Source organism: Vespula vulgaris, chromosome 15 (genome assembly GCF_905475345.1).
Source record: "Vespula vulgaris chromosome 15, iyVesVulg1.1, whole genome shotgun sequence".
Taxonomy (NCBI): Eukaryota; Metazoa; Arthropoda; class Insecta; order Hymenoptera; family Vespidae; genus Vespula; species Vespula vulgaris.
In genome coordinates this window covers 43,965-67,343 of record NC_066600.1, presented here as the reverse complement: position 1 = coordinate 67,343, position 23,379 = coordinate 43,965, and the positions used below count along the sequence as shown (strand labels likewise).

The 23,379-nt window shown below is 29.6% G+C and overlaps 9 protein-coding genes across 17 annotated transcripts; 5 read left to right on the top strand and 4 right to left on the bottom strand.

Moving 5' to 3' along the window:
• Nucleotides 1-168: 168 nt before the first annotated feature.
• LOC127069506 (ubiquitin thioesterase OTU1) lies at nt 169-1,729 on the bottom strand. The gene is made up of 3 exons (XM_051006598.1): nt 1,033-1,729; nt 625-941; nt 169-511 (listed from the first exon to the last, which is right to left on the bottom strand). The coding sequence occupies exons 1-3, from the start codon at nt 1,424-1,426 to the stop codon at nt 293-295; spliced, it is 930 nt and encodes a 309-aa protein (XP_050862555.1). The 5' UTR covers nt 1,427-1,729; the 3' UTR covers nt 169-292.
• A 468-nt stretch (nt 1,730-2,197) lies between these two features.
• On the top strand, nt 2,198-6,057 carry LOC127069500 (probable ATP-dependent RNA helicase DDX23). Of its 2 annotated transcripts, none has more exons than XM_051006583.1 (10): nt 2,198-2,359; nt 2,738-3,356; nt 3,436-3,768; nt 3,844-4,266; nt 4,389-4,515; nt 4,589-4,712; nt 4,781-4,896; nt 5,000-5,260; nt 5,352-5,526; nt 5,604-6,057. In XM_051006583.1, exons 2-10 carry the CDS (start codon nt 2,749-2,751, stop codon nt 5,825-5,827), a joined length of 2,391 nt encoding a protein of 796 aa, XP_050862540.1. In that variant the 5' UTR covers nt 2,198-2,359; nt 2,738-2,748; the 3' UTR covers nt 5,828-6,057. The 2 variants fall into 2 exon arrangements, with proteins under 2 accessions (XP_050862540.1, XP_050862539.1); XM_051006582.1 differs by lacking the exon at nt 2,198-2,359 and adding an exon at nt 2,381-2,620.
• Nucleotides 6,058-6,852: 795 nt separating this feature from the next.
• LOC127069507 (uncharacterized) lies at nt 6,853-9,177 on the top strand. The gene is made up of 4 exons (XM_051006599.1): nt 6,853-7,050; nt 7,112-7,420; nt 8,034-8,200; nt 8,379-9,177. The coding sequence occupies exons 1-4, from the start codon at nt 6,853-6,855 to the stop codon at nt 8,602-8,604; spliced, it is 900 nt and encodes a 299-aa protein (XP_050862556.1). The 3' UTR covers nt 8,605-9,177.
• LOC127069509 (snRNA-activating protein complex subunit 1) lies at nt 7,065-10,707 on the bottom strand. 3 transcript variants are annotated; one of them, XM_051006601.1, is made up of 8 exons: nt 10,447-10,706; nt 9,888-10,182; nt 9,462-9,790; nt 9,226-9,360; nt 8,349-8,597; nt 7,876-8,149; nt 7,597-7,777; nt 7,065-7,397 (listed from the first exon to the last, which is right to left on the bottom strand). In XM_051006601.1, exons 1-4 carry the CDS (start codon nt 10,584-10,586, stop codon nt 9,243-9,245), a joined length of 882 nt encoding a protein of 293 aa, XP_050862558.1. In that variant the 5' UTR covers nt 10,587-10,706; the 3' UTR covers nt 7,065-7,397; nt 7,597-7,777; nt 7,876-8,149; nt 8,349-8,597; nt 9,226-9,242. The 3 variants fall into 3 exon arrangements, with proteins under 3 accessions (XP_050862558.1, XP_050862559.1, XP_050862557.1); XM_051006602.1 differs by having other exon boundaries at nt 7,065-7,777; nt 8,349-9,078; nt 10,447-10,707; XM_051006600.1 differs by having other exon boundaries at nt 7,065-7,777.
• A 288-nt stretch (nt 10,708-10,995) lies between these two features.
• On the top strand, nt 10,996-13,092 carry LOC127069503 (NADH dehydrogenase [ubiquinone] 1 alpha subcomplex subunit 10, mitochondrial). Its single transcript, XM_051006592.1, has 4 exons — nt 10,996-11,208; nt 11,387-12,025; nt 12,157-12,552; nt 12,802-13,092. Exons 1-4 carry the CDS (start codon nt 11,140-11,142, stop codon nt 12,931-12,933), a joined length of 1,236 nt encoding a protein of 411 aa, XP_050862549.1. The 5' UTR covers nt 10,996-11,139; the 3' UTR covers nt 12,934-13,092.
• A 314-nt stretch (nt 13,093-13,406) lies between these two features.
• Nucleotides 13,407-16,161, bottom strand: LOC127069512 (synaptobrevin homolog YKT6). 5 transcript variants are annotated; one of them, XM_051006608.1, is made up of 6 exons: nt 15,903-16,161; nt 15,723-15,752; nt 15,602-15,658; nt 15,271-15,466; nt 14,874-15,145; nt 13,407-14,708 (listed from the first exon to the last, which is right to left on the bottom strand). In XM_051006608.1, the coding sequence occupies exons 4-6, from the start codon at nt 15,458-15,460 to the stop codon at nt 14,568-14,570; spliced, it is 603 nt and encodes a 200-aa protein (XP_050862565.1). In that variant the 5' UTR covers nt 15,461-15,466; nt 15,602-15,658; nt 15,723-15,752; nt 15,903-16,161; the 3' UTR covers nt 13,407-14,567. The 5 variants fall into 5 exon arrangements, with proteins under 5 accessions (XP_050862565.1, XP_050862566.1, XP_050862567.1 ...); XM_051006609.1 differs by having other exon boundaries at nt 15,723-16,161; XM_051006610.1 differs by having other exon boundaries at nt 15,602-15,752.
• A 385-nt stretch (nt 16,162-16,546) lies between these two features.
• LOC127069511 (inhibitor of growth protein 5) lies at nt 16,547-18,722 on the top strand. Of its 2 annotated transcripts, XR_007783560.1 has the most exons (5): nt 16,547-16,775; nt 17,099-17,551; nt 17,629-17,807; nt 17,900-18,510; nt 18,653-18,722. XR_007783560.1 is itself a non-coding variant. In XM_051006605.1 (4 exons), exons 1-4 carry the CDS (start codon nt 16,739-16,741, stop codon nt 17,999-18,001), a joined length of 771 nt encoding a protein of 256 aa, XP_050862562.1. In that variant the 5' UTR covers nt 16,547-16,738; the 3' UTR covers nt 18,002-18,722. The 2 variants fall into 2 exon arrangements, 1 of the variants encoding a protein (XP_050862562.1); XM_051006605.1 differs by having other exon boundaries at nt 17,900-18,722.
• A 402-nt stretch (nt 18,723-19,124) lies between these two features.
• Nucleotides 19,125-20,467, bottom strand: LOC127069505 (beta-1,3-galactosyltransferase 6). The gene is made up of 2 exons (XM_051006597.1): nt 19,752-20,467; nt 19,125-19,689 (listed from the first exon to the last, which is right to left on the bottom strand). Exons 1-2 carry the CDS (start codon nt 20,465-20,467, stop codon nt 19,404-19,406), a joined length of 1,002 nt encoding a protein of 333 aa, XP_050862554.1. The 3' UTR covers nt 19,125-19,403.
• Nucleotides 20,468-21,318: 851 nt separating this feature from the next.
• Nucleotides 21,319-23,235, top strand: LOC127069510 (phosphomannomutase 2). Its single transcript, XM_051006603.1, has 5 exons — nt 21,319-21,660; nt 21,905-21,986; nt 22,107-22,301; nt 22,408-22,675; nt 22,777-23,235. The coding sequence occupies exons 2-5, from the start codon at nt 21,927-21,929 to the stop codon at nt 23,040-23,042; spliced, it is 789 nt and encodes a 262-aa protein (XP_050862560.1). The 5' UTR covers nt 21,319-21,660; nt 21,905-21,926; the 3' UTR covers nt 23,043-23,235.
• Nucleotides 23,236-23,379: the final 144 nt, after the last annotated feature.

Genomic DNA, 23,379 nt, shown 5'->3' with positions numbered 1-23,379 from the left:
ATACACACACACACACACACACACAAATAATTGTTATGATCACTGTTGAAAAGAAGTTTCCAGCTAAATTAAAAACCAGTGCTCATTATTTGTTTATAAAATTCTACCAAAGAGTGCATTGTATAAGTATATATGCATATCTGGGAGAGGAGAAACATTGGCGCATAGTTTTTAAATGTTTTCAAGCCTTCATCACGTGAAAAATCATTTTGAGGCTAATTTATCGAACACCTTACATGGCAGTCTAATTAAAAATACTTATCATATATTGCACGACCAAATTGAAATTACATTATACAGGCACTTCTCCAAAGCTCTTGTGGCCTGTTTCACTGGCATGTTGTCGTGCTGCAACTGGTCCATTTAATTTTACATTGCAATCGTAGCACATTAATTTAAATTTTTGAATGTCTGTATATTGACGACTAGACTTCACTTCTTTTGCAAGTTCTGCAGCTTCTAATAACATTCTATCGTCTTCCGTCGGAAAGATCGTTTGGATACTACCACCCTAGAAAAAATAAAATGTATTTAATGCTTTTAGTAACTGTACTTTAAGTATGAAAAGAGTAATACATTTCAATTGTATTACTTTTTTGAGAGAATTTATTATCCAAAACTCACATCGAGCGGTTCCAAATAAAGTGGGTCATAATGTATTCCATCAAATATAAGAAATACTCTTTGAGCATAATGTTGATCTTCTCCAAACCTATTTATTATAGCATTGATACTATCGATTACAGCTATCTCTAATCCATAAAACTTTGACAGTATAGACAATTCTATAGCTCCTCCCCACGAATCTGATTTCAAAATCCATTCACAATATTCTGCATTAGGTCTACCTAGAAAAGCTTCCGAATATTCTTCAGTATCTGCAGCTACAGCATTTGCTATTATCTCTCTCATAAAACTTGAGCAATTGCGATCAACTTTTCCTATATAAGAAATATATATCCGACTTGAATAAGCTATGAGTTTGTAAAAAAATAATTATATTCCATAATACATCGGAAGAGTATAGCATACCATTCAGAACATAGCCAACGCTAGTAAATAAACATGAATTATCTGCTGGTACAACCATTTTCATGAGTACACCTGGAGTATTAATGAAAGTTTCATCATTTACTATGTGAGATCTACCAATTTCCGTTGCTATTTGAGCACCGTTAATAACTTCTTTTTCTTCGACGATCAGGGTGTCACCAGAAACTATACCGCTGTCCGCAATTGTAGCTGATTCATTATTAAGATCGATCGCCTTCGGCGGAAAACCACCAAGGACATGAAGAGCCTCAACGGATATACCCGTCACATCAGCTAGCTTTGATTTCAACACAGCTACTTTATCCTGCGGGACAAGCCCATTTACAAGCTTCTGTCCTGACTTTGTTTTGACCTTTAAAACAAATCCAGCCATGCTTTCAAGCGGTTATGAGTTAAACGAACGAAAAAAAAAAAAATAAACTTATTGCAACTTTTCTTTCAATCAGCTATCCCAACCTCTCAAGGGATCGATCATGTATCATAGGAGGGAAAGTCATACCAATCTCACTTTGACTTTGACTTATTATTTACTAGCCATGCTTATTATTTCTTATTCCTGATTCGTGATTTTGCCTCTTACGAGATTGAAGTAATACAAAGCGTCAAAGTATGAAATATTAAAGAATCTAATACAGCGCCCGTTATCGTTGATCATGTGATCTGGATAATAACCGATTACACCACAATGTATATGTATATGTAAGAGAGAATAGGTAGAATTTTAAAAGAGCTTATGCGCGACACACACGCGCGCGCGCATGCAGCCACGCACATTTATTTCTGTCTGATTTTACTCCTTTCTCTTTCTTTTTTTCTTTTTTATCAATCTTATTCGATGACATTGACAATTGTGTTAGATTTATTAAAGAACTTGCATGGTAGATTCATCCAACATTGTGAAAAAATAAACAAATATCGATATTACAGACAAATATTTGGTAATATTATTTTCGTATAGATACATCCAACGCGATATTCAATAATGAACGTAGTATATAATGCTTACTACATAAAAATAAAATTTGTCCATTGATAAATAACAGTGAAATTGTCGATTTTGTTTATATGAATTAGGAAAGACTAGGACCAAAGGAAGAATCAGGATCAAAAAACTGTTATGGACTTGTTAAGTTCGAGCTTACGTTGCGGATGTACTAGAGTGGCGCTGATATAAACATGTTTTCACTTGTTGTCGAATATCTATATAATATTATGTTCCCTGATTAAAGCAAATCGTTTCTTTTTGCATACTGATGCATATTACAAATATCACTTGTTACATGTAGAATTATTTATAAATCTAATTGTAAGCATTCATATAAAAATTTATTTAAATACGTCGGCACTTTAGGAGTATAGGAATGTAAACGTATATGTTTCTATGAGATTCTTTAAGAAGAATACGGTTTCTTTGTTTAGTATACATATTATGGAGTTTAGTTTAGTATATCAAAGATACAAATAGAATTAAGATTGAAATGTTGATTGAAATTATTTTTCTAATTAAATAACTTCAATTGCAATGATTGCATCGATTTGACATTACAAGATTGCATGCTACTTGTATGTACGTATGCACTGTTGATATGAAACAAACCTTTCAGAATAAGATGTAAATAATATTAGAAATCGTCCACGTCTATGACCTCAAATAATTCTAACCATTATTTTTCTATCGTTACAGCAAGCGTGATAATGGCACACGATAAGAAAACTGTTAGACGTAGTAGATCTCGTGAAAGAGATCGTGATCGTGAAAGAGATCGAGAACGACGTGATCGACGTCGTTCCAGAAGCCGATCGAAAGATAGAAAAAAGGATAGAAAACGTTCGAGATCCAGAGAACGTTCACGCGAACGAGATAGATCGCGAGACAGAGATCGTTCGAGAGAAAGAGATAGATCTCGTGAGAAAGATCGCGATAGATCCAGAGACAGACGAGATATTAAAGATAAGGGAAAAGATGATAAAAAACGTAAAGGAAGTCCAATATTTTCTGTTGAGGAAGAAGCAAAGAAAGAGGTCAAAAATGAAGTTAAAAGGGAAGAGGAAGAAACCGAAGAGAAATTAAAATCAGTGCAAAAGAGAGAACCGTTGAGTTTGGAAGAATTACTAGCTAAAAAAAAGGCAGAAGAAGAAGCACGCGCGAAGCCTAAATTTTTAACTAAAGAAGAACGCGCGGCTTTGGCACTAGAAAAACGCCAACAAGAAGTAGAAGCCATAAAAAAGCAACAGGAAGAAGAGCGCAAAGCATTTTTCTCTGGGGGTGAAACTAAGGAAAGAGATTGGGATGACAGAGAACGGTAAGTTTTATCTTACAAATGACATTTGACTTGCTTTAAGTTATACGCAAAGCTAATATTTTTATATATTATAAAACAGACGTAGAGATGCGCAGCGTTCAAGAGAAGAAGAAATAAAGGATAAAGATAAAGAAAAAGAAGTGGAAGCTATTAAAGAACGCTATCTTGGTCTTGTAAAGAAAAAACGCCGTGTAAGAAGACTGAATGATAGAAAATTTGTGTTTGACTGGGATACATCGGAGGATACATCCGTTGATTACAACAGTATATATAAAGAAAGACATCAGGTACAATTTTTTGGAAGGGGTAATCTTGCAGGTATTGATATTAAGGCTCAAAAACGTGATCAAAGTAAATTTTATGGAGAATTGTTAGAAAAAAGGCGTACGGAAGCAGAGAAAGAACAAGAAAAGTAAGTATTTTAATTTACTCTCAGTTACGTTTTATCTTCGAAAGTTATACCAATAATATATTTTCTCTTTTAAAGAATGAGACTAAAAAAAGTAAAAAGAAAAGAAGAGAAACAAAAATGGGATGATCGTCATTGGTCTGAGAAAGCTCTTAATGAAATGACCGAAAGAGATTGGCGTATATTTAGAGAGGATTATAACATTACGATAAAAGGAGGACGTATTCCTGATCCTATTAGGTCATGGAAGGAATCTGGATTTCCAAAAGAAATTTTAGATATTATCGATAAAGTGGGATATAAGGATCTAACACCTATTCAAAGGCAAGCAATACCTATAGGTCTCCAAAATCGTGATATTATAGGTGTTGCTGAAACTGGTTCTGGAAAAACATTGGCATTTTTAATTCCTCTTTTATTATGGATTACTAGTTTACCCAAAATCGAAAGATTAGAAGAAGCTGATCAAGGTCCTTATAGTATAATTTTGGCTCCAACGCGGTATGTTATATATTTAAAAAATATTTTTCAAATACGTGCATATATTCATATATACAGGATATACGCACATAGAAACATAGATATTATTAAAGGTATTATTAAATTTCTCTTATTTTTATTAGTGAACTAGCACAGCAAATTGAAGAAGAAACTAATAAGTTTGGGCAACCATTAGGTATTAGGACGGTTGTTGTAGTAGGTGGTTTATCTAGAGAGGAGCAAGGATTTAGATTACGTATGGGATGTGAGGTAAGAAGAGATAAATTATTGAGAAAATTATAATTTCGATCTAAACTATCTTTAACATAATTTTTTATTCTAGATTGTTATTGCTACCCCTGGAAGATTGATAGATGTGTTAGAAAATCGATATTTAGTTTTAAATCAGTGTACATATATCGTATTGGATGAAGCTGACAGAATGATAGATATGGGCTTTGAACCAGGTTATATATTAAACTATTGCTTTACTAAAGATTGATATACAAAATAATTTTTACGTTTATTTATATAGATGTACAGAAAATTTTGGAATATATGCCAGTAACGAATTTGAAACCGGACAACGAAGATGCTGAAAACGAAGAAAAACTTTTGGCTAATTACAATACAAAGAAAAAATACAGACAGGTGATACATACTAATATATACACACACAAGTATTAAGGTGAAATAATATTAATCTAATTGTCGTTTTTTAAAGTTTTTAATCTTTTGTTTTAATATCTTTTAGACTGTGATGTTTACAGCTACTATGCCTCCTGCAGTGGAACGTTTGGCAAGAACTTATCTAAGACGACCTGCTGTAGTCTATATCGGTAGTGTCGGTAAACCTACAGAACGAACTGAACAAATAGTTCACATAATGGGTGAAGCTGATAAACGTAAAAAACTTATGGAAATACTTAGCAGAGGTGTTGAACCACCCGTTATTATATTCGTTAATCAGAAGAAGGGTGCAGATGTACTTGCAAGAGGATTGGAAAAACTTGGGGTAAAATATAATGATATACGATATATATTATGTGTACATGTGTGTGTGTATGGGTGTGTATATGATTACGATGAAAACATTTTATTTTTAGTACAACGCGTGTACTCTTCATGGTGGTAAAGGCCAGGAGCAAAGAGAATATGCTCTTGCGTCTCTTAAGAGTGGAAGTAAAGATATCTTAGTCGCTACTGATGTAGCTGGACGTGGTATTGACATTAAGGATGTATCTATGGTTATTAATTACGACATGGCTAAAACTATTGAAGGTATGATTTGTAAAATATAAATGGCAAATTTATTGGGAATGTTTATATTTACTAATGCAATTTGTATTTGTTTGTAGATTACACACATCGTATTGGTAGAACAGGGCGTGCTGGTAAAGCTGGTCTTGCTATTTCTTTCTGTACAAAAGATGACAGTCATTTATTCTATGATTTGAAACAAACAATTCTTGCAAGTCCAATATCTACTTGTCCACCAGAATTACTTAATCATCCGGATGCGCAACATAAGCCAGGCACGGTGGTTACTAAAAAACGTCGAGAAGAAAAAATATTTGCATAAATTTGAATTAACGTAAACATCAACGTAACACACGTTATTCTTTCTTTTATAATTTATACAATTAAAAAACGATAAGTGATCAATTTTTTTATCATTAAGTATATAAATTAAAGTATGTAGGCCGGTTTATATCTCTTATAATTAGGTATAAGAGATAAGTAATATTTTCCTATGTATAATGTATAATGGATATAATTAAAAATATTTAATTCGCGTGATAATATAACAAGTTATTGAAATTTATCATTTTCGAACGGCAATAAATCTTGCTTTTAGGAAAACTAAATTTTTTCATATATATATGCACATAAGAGTATTTACATCGTACAAGATGGTGTCGCTATTTAAATGTCCATGCATAAATTGATAGTGATTGAGAGTGGTTGAATAATATTGATATCATGGCATCGTGACGAAGGTATAACAGGCCAACTAGAATAACGAGGCGTCTATGAACATACGAATAATGTGACGTTTGCAAAAAGAGACGAAGTAAGTTACGTCTCTGGCCGATCTCACGATCGCCAACGGCAACGGACAATCAAATTTCTCAATTGTTTTCTATCGCAAAGATCGCGAAATAGTTCTTCGGAATGAACTTCCTCTGGAATATTATATATCGGTCTCGATTTCTCCCCGCCTAACTTGCAATCTTTTTCCTTGATTCATAAGAAAATTTTATAGAGAAGAAAGGAGTAGCAAATGATAGTTCTTGGACGAGGTTTTTCATGAATCAAACATAGATTTATAAGTTCGACAAAGATCGCTCTTGAAAAGAAAACAAAGTTTCGAGAAAAAAATCGCTTCAGCCGTGGATCGCATAAACGAGGGAGGCCAAACGGCGGTGTCCAAACCCCGAAAAGCTCGTCGCAAAAAAGCTAAAAGTGTGACCAGAGATTCCAAGGTTTATCTAAAACTTATTATCTTAATAGTCTTTTTTCTTTCATAACTCGCCCAAATATAATAATCAACAACAACAACAACAACAACAACAACAACAACAACAATAATAATAGACAAAAATCATGGCGAATCCCTGTGGTGAATTCCGGAAGGATATGCAGAAATGTGTCGCGCCAACAGGACCACAGGGAACAACCTTGCTACCGGCCTGTTCCGTGGCGCCGATTCAAAGCCAAAGCGCACCTGCAACGCCAATGCGACCACGATCACTTTATACAGCGCACAGTTATCATGCGCAGACCGAGGATGCTAATTTTCAAGTACGTAATTCACATTCTCATGTCTGCTCTTTTTTAATCATTCGAGAACAAACTCTTTCAGCGGTACAATGAATTTTCCAAGTACTTCGAAACACCACCAGCGGACCAATGGAGCGGTATAACGGGTGCAACTACTTATTCGAGTTCAGCGGCGATTTGGAGACAGCCAAGAACTCCTAAAACAATGGCCACTCCGTATTACACGACGGAGGAGGCCTGCCTTTATACAGAAAATTGGAGAGAACACGAGACCGATGCAACTGCAGGAGGTGCTGTTGCCACGCCACATGGTACCATTTCCCTGAGACTTCGCAATAGGATCCGAGTTGACATGACGGTCGATCGTGCTGTAAGAGTGATCAATTTTAAGGTGTGCCCATCGTTTTATCTCGTTATTTTGGATCTTCATTTCGCTTCGCTTCGATGGCATTCGACGAACAACAATTCTCATTCTATGATCATTCTGCGCGTATATATCGTTATTATACTTATATTAACGCGATACAATAACGTTATCGCAGTAATAACGAAAAAAAGAGCACTCACAAAACAGTTACACATATGTGTTATATACATCTTTCGTCAGTGCAGAATAATATCGTGCTTTCGTTAAGCTGTTCTGGAGCAGCCGCTGCATTACTACATCCAAATGGAAGAATATATCAATATGGATCGCGTGTTGAAATTTTGGCCCACGATACGCATGGGAATAATAAGTTAGTCATTTCTGAAAAATTATAGAAAAATAAGGACACTATAATCAATTTTAATTTCGATCGATCTTGATAGATACGCGAAGATGTGGTACAAGGGTGTAAGTTTTACCTGTGAACAATGTGCTCTTGTATATTTAGTGGATGCAGCGGGAACTAGAACAACCACTGACTCGTTTTCGGACATGAGTCAAGTAATAGATTATCGATTTTGTAAACAAGTAACGATTGCAATTGCATCAGTTGTACATCATTTTGACGCTATTTCAGGACTTTTCATTAAGTGTTTTTTACTCCGGCTCGCGACATGGATCGTCGTGTTTGCAAGAAGCAGCCACAGCTTTGGGAGCTGCTCAATATTGGATGACGGATGAAGGTGTTGAAAACTGGATCATAAATAATGTCAGAATTTCTCAGACTCCAGATGGTCTTGTCAGGTGTTTTTATATTTATATTATTAAGTTATTATTAGTAAGTTTATTAATAAGTATATATGTGTATAAGTCCTTATTATATAAAAACACTAATTAAAAAACACTAAATAAGATAAAGGAAATTAATAATAATTAAGAATATGAATATTACCTGCAACAAATTCATTATAATTTTCAACAGAATTGCACGTAATAGCAACAAGTATCAGCTACGAACGTCACCTAGCAATGGAACAGCATCCCTGACAACTCCGTTTCTACATTGCACAGCATCGTTGGGTCAAACGTCTCATCTATTTGTACGTCGAGGAGAACGGCGCATGCATTACGATGGAACAAGTTTTATTGTGCGCAATGCAGGACACAGTGCTGGATTTGATGACAATGACCAGTTAAAAGTCTATTGAAAAGTTCAAATATCTATTAGATATTGCCATAAGATTATATTTTTTAATTACAAACGTGTGTGTGTGTGTGTGAGTGTGTGTGTGTACATGGGCGGGCGCGCGCGCATGTGTGGCATAGTCAACAATTAAATATATTTATCGCTAAAAGCCGCTTGATGAGTAACATCAAAGGAGATTTTATAATAAAAAAGCAATATACTATTTTATATACACAAACTACATATATATATATATATATACACATATATAAATATGTATGTATATTTGTCTATATAATTATAATTATGCTATAAAAAAGATCAGACAAAAGCACTGCAGGTTATTGTGTAACCAACTTTTTTAAGTTTAGAAATTTAATTGAATTGCATTTCCAACGCACGTTTAGGAATTTAATTTAATCGCTTTAATGTCCATAGGCCATAACATGTGACATTATCTCTAAAAATATGAAATCTTGTCATATTCAAGCAGAAGCTAAAATTGTTAAATTTGCAATAATTAACATTTTCCATAAGTCATGTTCTTTACTGATATTTTGTGTGCTTAATAATAAATGTGTAAAAAGCTACATATTGTGCATCTTGTTTTGTAATCTATATAAATGATATGTATAATACTTACAGATTATTTTACTATTTTTACTCTGCAAATTCATTCATTGAACTTTCAGTATTGTTATCAGTAATATTTAATGGTGATACATTGCTTCCAAGATCACTTGAAGAAGAGAGATAGGCATCGTCTAGATCTCTTTGACTAAAATATATATATATATATATATATTTAATAAAATAAATATAACTATACAATATATATCATTTATAACAATAGAGCCAAAAATAATCACATGAACTTACGATTGTTTTATTTTCTTGTCACTTTCTATTTCTTTAATATCTTTTTTTGAAGCACTTGTACTCATTTTTTTATTGTATCCCTTACCTCTACTAAACTTATGAATATCATTTATAATCTCAGTCGCAAAATTAGAATTAAATAAATTTAAACTGCAATTATCAGTATTGCTGCTAATTGCTTCACATTTCTTTTGGTGATACATTTTACTTAATTTATTTATCTTTTCAAACATTTGATCTTTCTCACCCATATTTTTAATAGACGATAAAACTGAATAAGGATTGTTGTTATAATAATATCTTTTTCTGAAGCATTTTTCAAAGCTAATCTATAAATAAAAAATAATTAAGAATAAGCAAAGTATTTTAGTTCAAAAAATCTGATTTTTTTTTAATATACGTATACACACGTATACACATGCATACCTCTTGATCAAAAAGACAATGTTTAAAAGCATTATTGATGATAAGTTTGCTTAATACATAATTGGCATCATGATGTTCTCCTTCCTTTATTTGATTATGTAATTCCATAATCATTTGCCACTCTGTTAATGTAATTCTAATTTTAAATTGAAAACATGGCATTTTGAAATATATTCCATATAAAAGATATAAGCCACAAATACGTTCTTTGAATGTACCAGAAAACAAATACTGTTTCGTTAGATGTAATATTTCTTCGCAAAACTCCATTAATTCTGCAACATGTTCTTTGTCTCTATATGGATAGAAATAATTTCAAATAATAATAATAACTGCAGCAGCGGTAGCAGCAATAACAACAATAAGAAGAACAACAACAACTACTACTACATCTACAATGACAACAACAACAACAACTACTACTACTACAACTACAATGACAACAACAACACAACACACAACAACAATAATAATAATAATAATATACTTTTATAAATAATGAAATCAACTATGTTAGCAAGATATGAATTAATTGAAAAAAAAAAGTAATTTCACTTACTTAAAGATTAAACTAAATTTTAAATCTTTCCAAATTTCGCAAAAACTTTTAAACCTTATATCGTCAACTTTTTCGAAACGATCGATTAATATTGCGCAATCTTCCCTAAAGCCTGCAGTTATATTAAAAGATGTGCTCATCTTTTTATTCAAATAATTTAATTTCAAAAATCTTTTATAACAGGAATTATACAAATAGTAATATAAAATATTGTAATAACACGTGCGAAAAGATTTCAACAGGAACAATATATTGTCAAAAGATAGGTTAAATTGCTTTATATTTGTGTACCTAAAAAACACCACCTATGATATATTTGATAGAACGAGCAAAATTCTAGCGCGAAATTTAAATTATTTTTTGAAACTTAATTATTTTTGATATATTTTATTTATAATCCTTGGCAATATTCTTATTATTCTCTTAATCACGATAATATAGCAATATAAAATTTAGAATACATATACATATACATATATATTATTGTGATTTGAATTATTGCAAATTCGATTTTCTATTAGTTCTATTTATAGAGATCTTGCTCCGATCAAGTTAATGACATAAGGAGAACGTATAGCGAGTCTGATATACTAAGAACTATTAAACATATGATTATGTTTGATTCTTATTTGCGTACATAAAATACAACTGTTTATTATTGTATTAATCTATTTACATATATATCTTAATACCATGGCATTAATTTTTCGTGCGTGTATTGACAAACATTCGTTAAGTGGTTTATTTAATCGATTATGTAAGGTTAGTCTTTCAAAAAGATGCATTTTTTAAAATAGAATAGTATAGAATTATTTTCAGAGATATGAGAATAATATGGTACATATATGTGTAATAGAAATAATTGAATTTTTCTCGATTATGATTGTTTATTTATAAATAAGCTGACTTTGATCCCTATAACTAATAAATTTGATCACAGGTGTCAAAAACAACTAATGTACTACAGATAGCACATATTAGTGGAAAAATTAATCGAATTCAACGACCTAGACCGCCACCTTTTCCTTATCAAGAGAAAGAATATACTGCCTTAAATTTCTTTGAGTACACCATAGAAAGATATGATGAGAACAGTAAAATTATAGTTGTTGAAGGACCTATAGCTGCTGGGAAAGATAAATTTGCCAGAGAATTGGCAAAAGAACTTGAAATGGGATATATGCCATCTCCATCATTTGATTTATTATATAAAAATGCTTATGGTTTTGATATGAGATCGTTAAATTCACAATTGCCTGAGAGATTACAAGCATATGATATACAAACATTTTTAACTAATCCAAAACACAATTGCGTGCCAGCTTTACAAGTTACAAATTATCTATTAAAATTAAATGCTTATCTAGAATCATTGTTACATGTACTATCAACTGGAGAAGGAGTAGTGCTTAATCGTTCTTTATATTCAGATTTTGTATTTATGAATGCTATGTATCAAGCAGGATATTTAAATCGTCAATGTCGTCGTTACTATGAAGCAGTTATAGAAGCAACAATATGTTACTGTAGGAAACCTCATTTGGTTATTTATTTGGATGTTCCAGTCAATGTAGTTAAGGTAAATTTATTATAATTTTATATATTTAATATGATTTTTTATATTTTATATATTTAGTATGAATTTTATATATTTATTATGAAATATAAATATATATTATGTCGATCTAAATTTATCTTAATATTGTACAGGAAAGAATACAGAAGAGATGTATACCTTATGAAGTAAATTCAAAAGTTTTAACGACAAAATATCTTACTGATATAGAAACTGCATATAAAGAAGAATATTTACCACAAATTTCTAATCATGCATATTTATTAATGTATGATTGGGCAAATGGTGGGAATATTGAAGATGTGGTCGACGATATAGAAAGGATAGATATGGAATATAATGATCAAAATCCAAAGAAGTTATGCGATTGGCTATTCTTAAATTTGTCTGAATTGGATGAGGCAAGACAGATGTATTCCCGTCGAAATAGATCTCTGATCATTGCACAATCTCACGTACCACTTTTTGAAGTTTCTGAAATGTATCATTTTGGTGATGATGTAAAAAAGATTGCCGAGTTACAAGAACTGGTAAATATATAATTTGTTACAATATAATATGTATATAATAAGTAATTTTGTAGATGTTATATTATAATCAAATCGTTTAAAGAATAATAATGTTACAAATTTATATTTGTAAATTTCAACATTGTTAATGTAACAAATTATTAATCTTATAGTAACATCTAAAATAATATCTATAATTACATAACATCTTATTCTTTTTCATAAAAGTAATATTATAATTTTATAACGATTAAAATTGTATTTGTATAGATTCCTGGTGGAGAATTCTCAGAAGGATATAATCCTGATATGGGTGATAAAGTATTGTGGAAGCTCAGACATGAACGTAATCCTACTATACCTTCTGTGATATCCTATAAGGAACTTGTAGCAGCTGAATGAATGTGGATATAAGTAAAAATAATTATTTTAAATTAGATATTTATCTAAGTAAACTGAACTAAAATACTTGTATAAATTGTAGTAAGGAAAACCTGAATTGAAAAGGTAATAATGTATTAAATGAAAAATTGAATATGAAAATAAATGCCTAAGAAATTATACTTTTCTTTATGTCTTTATAATGCTTAATTGTTATTATTATGCTTTATTTCAACCAAAGAGAGAGACAGAGACAGAGACAGAGAGAGAGAGAGAGAGAGAGAGAGAGAGAGAGAGAGAGAGAGAGAGAGTTATAATTTTAAATATATACACACACGCGCGCGCACATACACACACATAAATATACTTATGTATTTATATATAATGTATTGCAGAATTGTATGATATTGCTAATATAGTTTATTCTTATATTATACATATATATGTATATATATGTATATACATATAAAATTTATGCTTTCTTTCTTTCTTTCTCTCTCTCTTTTTATCTTTTTCTGTACATGTGCATTACTCAAAATTCTATCTGTTATTTTTGGTACAAATAAAGTGTATATATCAAATGTGACTAAAATAAATATAAAATACTTCTTCATACATGGATTATGAATAGTAAAAGCACTGAACATATACATTACTTAATATAGCAAATGTTAATTCTTAAATCATGATGAATAATATTATTGTTTTTGTTGTTTATTGATAGAGCGATATTTTCCGATTTTATATTTTCGATAGTATTACCAAGTTGCTTTTAATGCTACATTTTAATTATTTAATAAAGTGCAATTATTCTTTATACTAGATATTGGCTTATTGCAACATAGGTATCATATACATTAATATTTGAAATGTTATAAAAATCTAAAATTTTTAGCCAAAGATATATATATATATATATATATATATATATATATATATATATATATATAAACAGAAAATTTTACCATAATTATGCAGTAATATTTTTGTCTGTTTTTGATGCTATCAATAACAGGCAAAAACGTTATTTTATCTGCAATAAATCTCATATGAAAAATATTAACACATTTACATTATTCTATGCAGATTTATACATGTTATACACATCCAAACATTTATAATTATTATAACATATAGTATAGTATATTCATTATATTTTTTAATGAAAAACATTAATTAAAATCAGAATATCTAAACAGGTACATATCAAGTAGATTTTGTTCAAGCAATGATCATATTACAATATTTATTTGTTATTCTCTATGTCATTCCGATCAGTTAATATGAAAGTTTATATTAAAATTTTACATGTAAATTATTCAGTATCGGAATGTAATTGTAAATTTGAACTCAAATAAATACAATGAGGATACATTTTTTTACAGAGTTCTTAAAAAGCAAAATAACTCCTGATAGTAAATACATTGGACCGTTTTGTATTAAAAGAATGATAAAAACTAGTAAAATATATTTTAGTTATTTAATTTCATTTAATACAACCGGCAGTGGTCCTTTTTTCCTGTTTTTCTAATGTAAACTTTTCTAGATTTAAAGTTCATAATTAAAAATTATTCTTCTTTTTAAAGGTGAAAAATGGGTAATTCAATAGCTACATACAAGGAAATATAATCAGCAAATATCATCAAAAGGATTTTTTATGGAGCTAAGCTACAACAAGAATTTGTTTTCCTTGCTGTTTTATAAAATGCTTTTGATTGAGCACTGAGTCCTTCTGATTTTGAAACAAGATCATCTAGCTTTTCACCTCTTTGGAGCACAGCCTCGAGTGTATTATGCTAAAAAATAAAGATAAATGTAACAAAGGAAAAAAATATGTACACATAATTTTGTACAGAAATCAAAATAACTCAATGACATTCTTGATGTACAAAAACAGCATTTTATCTTATGCCTTGTCTTTTATAATACAATTTTAACATTCAATGTGCTTATATGCTTACCAAGATAATTTTGGTTTCATCTAAATCATTTTGCATCTTTGTAAGAGAATCTGCTTCATTAGGATTCTGATATTTTGCCAAATAAACATTTATTTGAGCAAAATCAGTTGTAATCTCCTTCAATGTTGGCCATGTTGAAGGTGGATATTTTGCTACAAACTCATCTAAGACTTTTGTAATCAAGGTATGAGAAACTCTTCTAGGATACTCATGGTCCGAGATAAGAACTCCTGCTAAGTTATCCGCACGAACATAAACATGGCACATATATTCTGTTGAAAAATCATTTCCATTGAGAACTCAACAAATCTATTAGAAAATTATTAAATCTATATATATTATGTATAATATTAATAAAGCATAAGTCAATTTTTGTATTAAAATTTTTATTTATTACCTCCTTCTTTCACACTCTGCCTTGCACTTATTTGAGTTCTTTCAACAATAGTCTTGCTGACAAAACCCATAAATTCCTTTATACTACCTCTTTGGAAGAATGAAAATGATTCAACATCATAAGCAGCCTTTAAAGCGGTTGCTGAAGTTGGATTTTTGTATAAAATTGTTAATGCATATAACTTGACCATTTTAAACTGAAATATATATCCTGATGTTTTATAACTCATACCTTTATTTAATTATTTCTTCATTTATTTACTCATTCAGAAAATAGATATCTCTCAATATAGTAAAATTTATATTTATAAAATGAATAAATATAGAATTACCTTTTTCTTATCAAAATTTGATTATATTTATGTTAAAAATTAGCCAGTTCAACAATGCTATAACATAATTATTTACTAAAATTGCCACATTTTAAAGATATATTCTATTTAGGGTACTAACCTGTTATTAACATGAATAGAGATTTATTTGCTGTTAATCAATAAATATACAAAAGTTTAGAAAAATAATACCATATATATCTTACACACTAAAAAAAATTACATTGCTAACTTTCTTATTATGTATTTTTGCTTTCGTCATAAAAAGAGAAAATAGTATATAATTATGTCAGAAACATACCTCAAATAAAAGAACTTTTCTATATATATATATATATATATATGTATATGTGTGTACATACATATATATTAGGTACAACTGTCAAAAGTTTCACAACGTCAATCATGCAATATTTGTACCAAATACTAGTCGTAGTACTAACAATGCCTTTCGTCCTAAATGTTTATTGATGAACCATTATTATTATCAACTACGTGTTCATCTATTCTAGTCTGATGAAAAACGGAGGCAGCCATTTTATATCTTCAACAGTGGTTCTCAATATGAACGTCTTTTTCTTTTTTTTTTTTTTTTCTTTCAAAGATTTTCAAATTTTCTGTAAATCATATCAATCGGATCTCAATATAAATAAATTATAGATTTATATTATATTTTTTTGATTATATTCGATAAAGAACGGCACATATTGGTGTATTTTGTTTATTATGTAATAAAATTCTAAGAAGAATAGAATAGAACACTATAGATCGAACCTAAGACCTCCATATATAAAATATTCTTAGAAGTATCTTTTAATATATGTTACATACTTTATGGCTTAAATTAATTTTTATAAATCTCATAATATCAAAAAATGTTATGGTATAAATGATAAGAAATAATTTAACAGTGCTTTTTAAAAATTCGCGCCGCAACCGTTACTGTCCGATGATTGGCTCCCACGACAATAATAATGTCCATCGCTTTCTATCATTAACGACCATCGATCGTTTACTTATGTGAAAATTTCATTTGTTTTTTTGACAATAATGCAAGAAAATATTTCGTGCCAGTTTTTATATTGACGTTTCAATAAGAAGAAATCATTGTATTGTAAATTACCTGAAAAAAAAAACATGACTACGGCGCTTTATCTAGAGCATTATTTAGACAGTGAGTATTAAAGTTAGAGAATATTAAAATTAATAGTTACCGAAAGTATAAATTTCATATTAAATATTTCATATTAAATGTCTGAGTTTTATTGTATAATCTCTATTGTTTGCTGTTATATTTTATCAAAGTAATATCAACATGATAAATTTATTTATATTCATGTGGCTAGTGTTTAAGAAAAACTTTGATTTATTTCATATCATGTGTGTTCTATTATGTTGTGTGTGTGTGTGTGTGTGTGTGTTTGCATATATATATATATTACTTTAATACAGAAATACAAAGAAATCCAATTTTTAATAATAATATTTCTTTTACAGGTTTAGAACATTTACCAATTGAATTACAAAGAAATTTTACATTAATGCGAGATTTGGATGCAAGAGCTCAAGGACTTATGAAGGAGATAGATAAACTGGCAGATGATTATTTAAAGAATATAAAGAAGGAATCAACTGAAAAAAAGAAAGAACAGTTATCTCATATTCAGAGTTTATTTAATAAAGCTAAAGAATATGGTGACGATAAGGTTCAGTTAGCAATTCAAACGTATGAACTTGTAGATAAGCATATTCGAAGATTAGATTCTGATCTTGCAAGGTTTGAAGCAGAGATACAGGATAAAGCTTTAAATAATAGCAGAGCCCAAGAAGAGAGTACTTCTACTAAAAAAGGAAGGAAAAAATTAAAGGAGAAAGAAAAACGAAAGAAGGGCACAGCAGGAGCTAGTAGCGAAGATGAATCTAAAAGTGCTAGGAAAAAACAAAAGAAAGGTACATTTAACTCGTTTGTATATGTGTGTATACAGTATAATATTTAATTTTTATATTTATATATTATTGTATAACAGGTGGTTCAGTTGCTTCAGCTTCTTCAGCTGGAGCTGTTGGAAGTGGTGCTCAGGTAGATTCCACCACGCTGGGTCATCCTGCGGATGTTTTGGATATGCCAGTAGATCCCAATGAACCAACTTATTGTTTGTGTCATCAAGTATCATACGGAGAAATGATAGGTTGTGATAATCCAGATGTAAGTTAATCTATAATAGTATTAATAACAAAAGACTCTCTAATTCTCTTTTATCAAAATTATGTAATAAATTAAGTTTTATTTATTTCTAGTGTCCTATCGAATGGTTCCATTTTGCCTGTGTTGGTTTGACCACTAAGCCAAAAGGGAAGTGGTATTGTCCTAAATGTACACAAGATAGGAAAAAAAAATGAATGCCAAAGGACAAACAGTTGCATTAAGCAATTTTAAAAAAAGAAAGAACTTCTTCATATGCCAGTTCTAAAATTAGTGAATAACACCATGATTGAACATAAATTAAAATTTATTTGTAAAAAAAAATATACAAAGCCCTGTATTTTTATTGCATTCAAAATTGATGAGTGATCCTGCGATAGAAAACTATTTTTTTGTTTTCAGATAAACGCAGGGTTTAAATGATTTGAGAAAATCCCAAACAACTCATTAATTTTTATTGTAATGAAAGCATGGAGCTTGGATGCAGCATATCGCAGAAGATGAAAATTTGAGATTCGGCCATAATTTTAATTTTTGTTTTATAATTTATAATTTTTTAAAGTAATTATTTATTCATAATTTAGAATATGATAAAAGTATATCTCTTATACATAAGACCTTTGTCTTTGGCCGCTTTTTGAACATCTGTGATTTGCTTATAACGAAAATGTTTTCCTATGATATGGTATTGAAAGCTATATTCTCGGTAAATACAGTTTTTATATTTTGTAAATGTACATGAAATTAATCTGAATAAGTTTCATGCTGTTGAAGTAAACTAAAAATTAGATCTATGTAATTAAACAAAAAGAAAAGAATATATATATACATGTATATTTGATTTGCAGAAACAAGGATTGTGAGTCATTAATCCTCTATTATAATACGAGGGTTTTATGAAATATATTTACAATCTTACGTTATGGCTTTTTCTTCTTCAATGATCGATATAAAACAAGTACAAAAAGAAGCATCGATTGGTACATGATTCATGCGTGGGTGGTTCTCGATATCTACGAGAATGTATTTTGTTTTAAAAGATATTATTTTCTTCCAATAGAGGACCATATAATTCTGATTCGATCAGGGAGAGAGGGAGCGTCTGGGCTTTTGTAAAATATTTAAAATGATGTAACATTCATTGAAAAGACAAAAATATATCAGGTAAGTTGATATATACATGCAAATAATGACACAATAATTGCTTTTACTATTTTATAAATGCATATAACACAGAATAAAGTAAGTTTTCCTCAAATAAATGAATAAAATAAATTATGCGTAATCAAGAAAAATACATTTGACTTACATAAATCAAAATTTTCGATTACTAGTCCTTTATTACAAAATATTTACAGCATCTATGTACAGATATGATCGCTATAACAGTAGCTGAATCATATTAAAGAATATTAATGATGTATATCTCAAACTTTAATTAAATATTAAATTACATATCTTATAACATATTAGTAATATCACAAACTGAGTTGACTTTTTTTATATAATATGTGTAATATAATATTTATGAAGCAAAGCTCGGAAAGATTGCTTTAAGAGACTAAAATACTGAATAGGACAATAGGAATATTGATTATGTTAAGGAATTCCTGTTTGTCTAGTGCAACATTGACTTGGAGGTACAGTCCAATTATATCTATAACTCATACGATTTCTAATTTCTTTAGGACAAAGTGCTCCAGAAGCTTGATAATACTCATACATATTTCTCATATTTTGTATAGTTTGCTTATGCGTAATTATATATTGATTAGAGCAGCCACGTGATCTATACTCTGTATCAAAGCGTACATCATGCTTCCTTTCTATATTTGCTAATGGTGCAAGCCATAATCCAACAGACACATCTTCTGAATTGTGCAGTCTGAAAAAAGTATAATAATATATCTTTCCTAAGGACAAAAAGATTAAAAAAAAAATACTTACTTAAGAATTTCCATATTACTAATAATGAACTGGATAAGATTATATGACAAAATATATCCACCACCCAATGCATATGGCAAGTAGTAATCACATAAAATCCAATCCATTTCTTTCCATGGTCCGCTTCTTTTCACTTGTGCTTTTCCATTGAAAAAACCCCAATACAATTCTCTCTTCGTACCTTTATTTTGCCATTTGTCTAATTCCTTTAATATTTTATGTACAAGTACGAATGTGTCGTCGTCGCACTTAAGTAAATAATCAAAATTATAATACTCATAAATCTCTTTAAAAGAATACAGAAGTTTCTTTGTCAATGTCCTATAAGAATCTTGCAGCTTCGGTAACAAAAGTAAATCATTAAATTTTTGTTTCTCAGACAGTAACGTATCCCTTTGTTCGGGTAGAACATCCAACGTTCCCACTGCAAAAAGATGCTTCACTGATGCATGTTTTTCGGAAAGCCATGTTTTTCTAACAGTATCCCTTTGCTCCAAATTTTCTGGACTCGTTAGAATTAATATCATTAGTCTGAATTTGGATTTATCTTGAATCATTTGATCGCTAGACGAACACTTTGCGGATGATAAATAATGTACGCATAAGAAAAGAAAAGAAAGTGTAACAAGTAACGTCGGAATATTGATTCTAAAATGATACTTTTTTGTTAACATCGTTACGAACGCATTTCTTGCATTACGACAGAAAGGCAACATTTATCTATTATTTAAATAAATACACGAGATCGAAAACATGCTTCTTCTCGTGCGAATATTATGAAATTATTATACCCATTTTTTATTTAGAGACGTCAAATTTTGCATTTTACTTCGTTCTTTTGACAATGGGATTCAAAACTTCAGATCGGCTTTTCAGATGGCACTATATGTGTCACAAATGTGGCGACATCTGAACGGATTGAATAGATGATATGAAAAATAGCAAAAAACATGTCTGATATATCTACGCAGCCTGATATACAAGCGACAAAAATGAATAAAGAAAATGTAGTTGTTTGTTACTTTTGATAGTTTAACAATTTTTGCGTTGTGAATATATTAAATATAGAATTATAGTGAATAAATAATAAAATGCACAATTGTAAGACCGGTAACTGTATACAGTAATTGGATTTAAATTGTGAATTAAAAAAATTATAAAACTTACATTGACGTTAATTGTTCGATTTGAAAATATGTTGTTCGCTCTCCCCTCCTCGTCAAAGATAAGTCAGTTTAGATTTCTTTTCCCTAGAAGCATTAATTTTAATTTTGTAGATACATCGCACACCTTCTTCTAAATTCGTACATTTCCAAAGAATACGTAATTATTCATTTACGTCAAATTAGTTTATATATCTAGATTACCTCTATATAGATGTATTTATCTAAAAACTTAGAATTGTTAAAGAAGACGATATTAAGAATAGACAATTTTTCCATAATAAATCAAATTTATTGTCATGGTAATGTATGCCTATTATTAATGGATCTTCATTAATATCTATTTATAATCCAACTGATTCTTATTAATTATATTTTTTTATCGACATCAATAGCATTTGTAAAAATTTATGAAATAGGATTGATAAGATAACGTATACGCATAAATTCATACTTTGGAAGTAGTGACATGTGATTATATAGAGAGCGACGCGTAACGTGGACATTTTTCTTTACATATGTTCTGACATTTCAAAAAATTTTCGCTTCATCTTTTCGAAAGATTTACAAATAATAGACTTAAGAATTTATTTTTCTATGTCTTATCGCCGTGGTGAGATTATATTTATACAATTGATTCAAAGAAGTACGCTTAACTTTTCGATCAAACGTTTAAAATAGTCCAATTTGACTTAAGCTTTTCTCGTGACGTGAGATTGCTTACATATATCGCTATAGAGGACACGGTAAGATTTTATTTCCGATATTATAATATTGGAATACACATATTGATAATACGAAGTTCACATTTTTTTTATTTTATCTCTATCAATATCGTAATATAATTGTGTCGTTTCTCTATTTTCTGCTCGTCTCGTCATTTCTGATATTCGCGCGCGTCCCTCTACGCCCTATATACACATACATATGTATCTACTTTTGTTTTGATTTTTTTTTCTTCTCTTTACATATCACCCACGCATGTTTCAGATTATTGGAAGGAACTATTAGGATGTCGAAAAAAATCATATGTTTATTTGATATAGATGGCACATTAACTGAACCAAGACAAGTATGATATTAATGATGTTGTATGCATATTGTTCTTATCATCATGTTTCGATATTTGATTTTTCTTTCTTTATTTATTTATTTTCCATTATAAATAATACATGTTTATGATTATTTCTAGCCAATCAAGAGCAATGTTGAGAAATTTCTTTTGACTATTTTGAAAAAAGATTTTGATATTGCCGTAGTTAGTGGATCAGATTTGAATAAAATCAAAGAACAACTTGGTAATGAAAATATATTTGAGAAATATAAATACATTTTTGCAGAAAATGGTCTTGTTTCTTTCAGGGATGGCAATTTATTACCATCACAGGTATTTGATAAATCATTTATTTATCAATTATATTATATATATATATATATATATATATATATATATATATATATATATATATATTAATGCTTCAACATCTTTATAGACAATTCAAAGTATAATTGGAGAAGATGTACTACAAGATGTAATAAATTTCTCATTAAAATATATATCAGAACTCAAACTACCATTTAAACGTGGAACTTTCATAGAGTTTAGAACTGGCATGCTCAACATTTCACCAGTTGGACGTAATTGTACAAAGGAAGAACGTGAACAATTTTATGAATATGACATAGAAAATCAAGTGCGTCAAAAATTTATACAAGCACTTAAGAAAGAGTTTCCTAATTTAGCCTTGACATATAGCATAGGTAAGTAATTTTTTGTTTTCATATGTGCGTGCATGTACACATTATATATTTTTCTTCCGTATAAATTATTTATTATAATGCGTTGCTCTTTAATTTAATAGGTGGACAAATATCTTTTGACGTGTTTCCAATTGGTTGGGATAAAACGTATTGTTTAAGGCATATACAAGGCTATGAAGAAATACACTTTTTTGGTGATAAAACAGCTGTTGGTGGCAATGATCATGAGATTTATGAAAGTGATTTAACTGTTGGACATCGTGTAACTGGTCCTGAAGATACGATTAATCAACTAAATATCCTTATAACTCTTGTTAAAGAGAATAAAGAAAAGGAACAAATAGCAATACCAATGCAATGTGTATAAGTTACACTGTACATACGTTGATAAAAATTTTTGTTGTAAATGCTAAGATATTGTTAAATATTATGCCAAATTTTCAATATAAAGAAAATATTAATTTTGAATGGTAGATTGTTTTTCAACATATGTCATAAACTGTTTCTATTTTATTTCAAAAATGAATTATAATAAATAAAGAACTCGTTAATTGTTGCTATACTTTTCAAATATTAAATAAAATATATCTCCTATTGTGTATATACATTATATTGTATTAAAATATAAATATATACGATTCACGTGCTTGTATGAAATTTTAATAATTTATGTTAATAAATTTTAATAATTATGTATACAAGTT

What these genes read in the sequence shown, in the direction of transcription:
- LOC127069507 (XM_051006599.1), top strand. Translation starts at nt 6,853, where the DNA reads ATGGCGAATCCCTGTGGTGAATTCCGGAAGGATATGCAGAAATGTGTC. An exon ending in CCGAGGATGCTAATTTTCAA is followed by an intron (nt 7,051 to 7,111) that starts GTACGTAATTCA and finishes AAACTCTTTCAG; the next exon opens with CGGTACAATGAATTTTCCAA. An exon ending in ACTCCAGATGGTCTTGTCAG is followed by an intron (nt 8,201 to 8,378) that starts GTGTTTTTATAT and finishes AATTTTCAACAG; the next exon opens with AATTGCACGTAATAGCAACA.
- LOC127069509 (XM_051006602.1), bottom strand. Translation starts at nt 10,586, where the DNA reads ATGAGCACATCTTTTAATATAACTGCAGGCTTTAGGGAAGATTGCGCA. An exon ending in AAATTTAGTTTAATCTTTAA is followed by an intron (nt 10,183 to 10,446) that starts GTAAGTGAAATT and finishes CTATCCATATAG; the next exon opens with AGACAAAGAACATGTTGCAG. An exon ending in ATTGTCTTTTTGATCAAGAG is followed by an intron (nt 9,791 to 9,887) that starts GTATGCATGTGT and finishes TTTTATTTATAG; the next exon opens with ATTAGCTTTGAAAAATGCTT.
- LOC127069512 (XM_051006606.1), bottom strand. Translation starts at nt 15,499, where the DNA reads ATGAGTTATAAAACATCAGGATATATATTTCAGTTTAAAATGGTCAAG. An exon ending in GCAGAGTGTGAAAGAAGGAG is followed by an intron (nt 15,146 to 15,270) that starts GTAATAAATAAA and finishes ATTTTTCAACAG; the next exon opens with AATATATGTGCCATGTTTAT. An exon ending in ATGAAACCAAAATTATCTTG is followed by an intron (nt 14,709 to 14,873) that starts GTAAGCATATAA and finishes TTTATTTTTTAG; the next exon opens with CATAATACACTCGAGGCTGT.
- LOC127069506 (XM_051006598.1), bottom strand. Translation starts at nt 1,426, where the DNA reads ATGGCTGGATTTGTTTTAAAGGTCAAAACAAAGTCAGGACAGAAGCTT. An exon ending in CGTTGGCTATGTTCTGAATG is followed by an intron (nt 942 to 1,032) that starts GTATGCTATACT and finishes TTTCTTATATAG; the next exon opens with GAAAAGTTGATCGCAATTGC. An exon ending in TTTATTTGGAACCGCTCGAT is followed by an intron (nt 512 to 624) that starts GTGAGTTTTGGA and finishes TATTTTTTCTAG; the next exon opens with GGTGGTAGTATCCAAACGAT.
- LOC127069503 (XM_051006592.1), top strand. Translation starts at nt 11,140, where the DNA reads ATGGCATTAATTTTTCGTGCGTGTATTGACAAACATTCGTTAAGTGGT. An exon ending in TATTTAATCGATTATGTAAG is followed by an intron (nt 11,209 to 11,386) that starts GTTAGTCTTTCA and finishes ATTTGATCACAG; the next exon opens with GTGTCAAAAACAACTAATGT. An exon ending in TTCCAGTCAATGTAGTTAAG is followed by an intron (nt 12,026 to 12,156) that starts GTAAATTTATTA and finishes AATATTGTACAG; the next exon opens with GAAAGAATACAGAAGAGATG.
- LOC127069511 (XM_051006605.1), top strand. Translation starts at nt 16,739, where the DNA reads ATGACTACGGCGCTTTATCTAGAGCATTATTTAGACA. An exon ending in TAGGAAAAAACAAAAGAAAG is followed by an intron (nt 17,552 to 17,628) that starts GTACATTTAACT and finishes ATTGTATAACAG; the next exon opens with GTGGTTCAGTTGCTTCAGCT. An exon ending in TAGGTTGTGATAATCCAGAT is followed by an intron (nt 17,808 to 17,899) that starts GTAAGTTAATCT and finishes ATTTATTTCTAG; the next exon opens with TGTCCTATCGAATGGTTCCA.
- LOC127069500 (XM_051006582.1), top strand. An exon ending in CAAAGAAAAAATACAGACAG is followed by an intron (nt 4,897 to 4,999) that starts GTGATACATACT and finishes AATATCTTTTAG; the next exon opens with ACTGTGATGTTTACAGCTAC. An exon ending in CATGGCTAAAACTATTGAAG is followed by an intron (nt 5,527 to 5,603) that starts GTATGATTTGTA and finishes ATTTGTTTGTAG; the next exon opens with ATTACACACATCGTATTGGT.
- LOC127069510 (XM_051006603.1), top strand. Translation starts at nt 21,927, where the DNA reads ATGTCGAAAAAAATCATATGTTTATTTGATATAGATGGCACATTAACT. An exon ending in CATTAACTGAACCAAGACAA is followed by an intron (nt 21,987 to 22,106) that starts GTATGATATTAA and finishes GATTATTTCTAG; the next exon opens with CCAATCAAGAGCAATGTTGA. An exon ending in GCAATTTATTACCATCACAG is followed by an intron (nt 22,302 to 22,407) that starts GTATTTGATAAA and finishes ACATCTTTATAG; the next exon opens with ACAATTCAAAGTATAATTGG.
- LOC127069505 (XM_051006597.1), bottom strand. Translation starts at nt 20,467, where the DNA reads ATGTTGCCTTTCTGTCGTAATGCAAGAAATGCGTTCGTAACGATGTTA. An exon ending in AGTAATATGGAAATTCTTAA is followed by an intron (nt 19,690 to 19,751) that starts GTAAGTATTTTT and finishes TACTTTTTTCAG; the next exon opens with ACTGCACAATTCAGAAGATG.